The sequence below is a fragment of the Pollachius pollachius genome, assembly GCF_949987615.1.
Source record: "Pollachius pollachius genome assembly, chromosome: 1".
NCBI lineage: Eukaryota > Metazoa > Chordata > Actinopteri > Gadiformes > Gadidae > Pollachius > Pollachius pollachius.
In genome coordinates this window covers 33965561-33968717 of record NC_136934.1, presented here as the reverse complement: position 1 = coordinate 33968717, position 3157 = coordinate 33965561, and the positions used below count along the sequence as shown (strand labels likewise).

Below are 3157 nucleotides of genomic sequence, written 5' to 3'. Positions count from 1 at the left end.
TTAAATTTCATCAACACAGGCTTGAGATCTGAGTAAAACTGACATACATCCACCAGCTGTCTCTATTGGGTCAGCATATAGAATAACTTCTTTAAACTCTTTGTCATTTGAGCGTGTTGTTGTTGTTGTCTGTCGGTTGCTTTTCTTTTGGTTTATGTCCCGTGTTGGTCCAATTGTGTTCCAGCGACGTTACAAATGGACTAATCATTGGTTGTGTTCAGTGTGTCAAGGGGTTAGCTGTTCAGCTCAAGAGGAGCATGTTGGGTGAGAAGGCCCTGATGGAGTAGACACTGGTCTGTGTTCATCAGCATACGATGTGGTTGTTAAAGAGGATGATTGTGGAGGTAACAGGCCGCAGGGCTGTTACTGCTGTGGGTACAGGATGAAGTACATCTGGTCCTGCATGATGCCGAAGTACGTGCTGACCACCAGAGTGGTGTCTTCGTAGATGTTCCTGTGGGTAACAGAGAGCATAATGGCGTCACGTTCATTGCATTCAAATATCACAATCATACAATTTTGATATGGTGCTAATGGCATGGTAATATCACTCCATGGTAATACCTTAACATAAAGTTTAAGATAAAGAGGTGTATTCATGGTAATTATGATGGTAAACGAACAATTTCACTCACATTTGTTCAAATGTGTGAACTGCATAGGCAGTCCACAAAGCCCTTACCAATAAGATCCAGCCTGATATGTATGTATTGGATGTTTTGGGAAATTGGATAGATATTTTGTTTCCTCTTAATGTATTACTATTCTGCACCACTTCTAGAAAACCAACCATTTTATCATAAGGATAGACTCTTCTCTTCCTTGTTTGAACAGTGCACATGATGGAACAGTGAAGTGAACACAGCCTTGTATGGTAAGAGACAGATACCATAATGCCCTCTGTACCAGCTGTACACACATTAAAGAGCCTAGGGTTGTCTTCAGGTACATCTAATTGAGTGTGTTATTATCGGTCCCTGGAAGGCTTTTGGCTGTGGGTTTCTTACTTGACTTTCTCCTCCAGCTTCAAGCCTCTGATGTTGTCAATGTAACCCGAGGCGGCGGTAACGGAGCCGTCATAGTAGGACTTGATGGTGTCTGTGATCTTGCTAATGGTCCCTGCCTCTTCCTCCACTGTCTGCCTGGGCATACGGAAGCTCTCAGCACCTGGACACAGCAGGTCAGCGGGGGTTATTATAACAACAATAACACTATACAAAGACTCACTTAGCCAGTGTACCTTGAAGACAAAGTAAAATTCGCTAAAGGCTAACTTACTGTGTAGTTTTTATTCCATGGTTAGTTGTAAGGGTCCAAAATTAACACCTGCCACCAGCCAATGGTGGATACATTTTATCATTTGTCAGGTCAAACAATTGACGGCTACTTACGAAAATAATGACTTCGATAATTGATGATTTCACTCACAGTAAATATAAAACTCCAATTTTTAACCCCAGTTGGGACTTACTGAGAGCAAGGAGTGTCACCATGACAGCGATGATGAGCGTTTTGTTCATGTTGTCAACTGTTTACCTTTAGAGAGACAATCAGTTGTGATTCATTGTATACCTGACATCAGGTCTCAGACATTCTGCTCTGTAAAAGATTCTGCGGTCAATCAGTCATTTAACAATTAGTCAGAAAACAATTCCCTTCAACAATTATGGAATATACAATTCTGAAAGTAATTTTACCATTAAAAAAAACGATCCGAAATTACCAAAAATGTGAATTCGATAATATAATAATAATAATACTTTGCTTATTTATTAATAGTTCTGCAATTAACAAATATTAAATACCAATTCACAAAGAAATACTTTGTCACAACCTTAAAAAGGACAAATACTAATTCAGAAAAAAAAAAGATTCATTTATGAGTCATTAATGTCATTCAATATTCCAACATTCCCATGAATTGGGTAGGCCTATCACTAAATACTAATGCGATATTGTTGACATTTGACCCATTCACTGTGACCAAGGCAGTGAACCAAAGCAAGGGGCCGCCGCTCACCTCTCTCTTCCAGATGGGTCTGTGTCTGTGTGATTCCAGGGAGCTGATGGGGCCTGAGATGTGAGCTGTATATATACAGCAGCACAGAAAGTTTGTTGTCGCTCTCGGAGACAAAGTGCAACCCAGCGTCAGATAAAGCCTAGCTGTTTAAGGGTGTGTGGCTTCTAGTGTTCAATGGACACTGTTTCATTATGTCAATATAAACAACTGACTGGACCGGTAAACGTCAGGGGATCAATCTAAATAAACTAAAATCTTCAAAGGGGAAGAGCGGGGGGTCATCAGCAGATTTAGCTAACCATTGTATGTCCGTTGTTGTGATTAAATCATGTCTTAGATTGGTTTTACACCTTGCCCTGGCCCCAAGCACCACGCCAGCTCACTCATTAGGCTACTTGCATAATAGTGACTCATGTCCCACGTAGATAGTCCTAAGTCTAGCCTGGCCTGACACGTCAGCCAGAGCATTTGTTTTGGAACTATTTTTTTTGAGTTAGTAAAGTATGTCAGCTAAATAAATGTAAATAAATATGAGTCTCCTTGCACCTTTCTTTTATTGATATTCAATTGTATTCCTTTCTCATGAGGCATACAAGGAAGAAAACATAATTAAGCCTCAATACTACAGTTGAACCAAACCAAACCAGCAGGCTGTCGTGACATGGTTTGAGTTCTTCTGGCAGTATAACTTTAGGATCCAGCCCCTCAGAATTACTGTTTCATTCCATCTAAAAATACGGAAAGTGTTCCCCTCTTCATAATGTTTCAGCTTAAAATGACATGACTAATACTTTTGACTTTTTAAAACATTGTTTAAGGTGTTTGAACATTTTTCAGCATTGGTGAAAGGTGCTTGGGTACTTTAAAGCAGTATAGTTTATATTTAACCAAAATATATTCTAAATATTCAATTACTTTGGTTAGGATATTATTATTACATTTTGGCCTCTGTTTCGGAGACGTTTGATTTTGCACTGCCTGTACAGTTCAGTCAAGTAAGACTTCATGCCGTTCTGTCCCTGCTGTGTGACATGTGTGTGGATGAGTGTGTGTTAGTAATAAAGGCAGGACGAGATAGTGAGAGAGAGAGATTTGGTGTGCATCGTTGTGCATTGACTAATCAATGCACACGGGTTA

General features: G+C 39.8%; 1 protein-coding gene across 1 annotated transcript; it reads right to left on the bottom strand.

Moving 5' to 3' along the window:
* Nucleotides 1-363: 363 nt before the first annotated feature.
* On the bottom strand, nt 364-1520 carry apoc2 (apolipoprotein C-II; the record flags this gene model as incomplete). Its single annotated transcript, XM_079735446.1, has 3 exons — nt 364-454; nt 1008-1167; nt 1472-1520. 3 exons carry the CDS (start codon nt 1518-1520, stop codon nt 364-366), a joined length of 300 nt encoding a protein of 99 aa, XP_079591572.1.
* Nucleotides 1521-3157: the final 1637 nt, after the last annotated feature.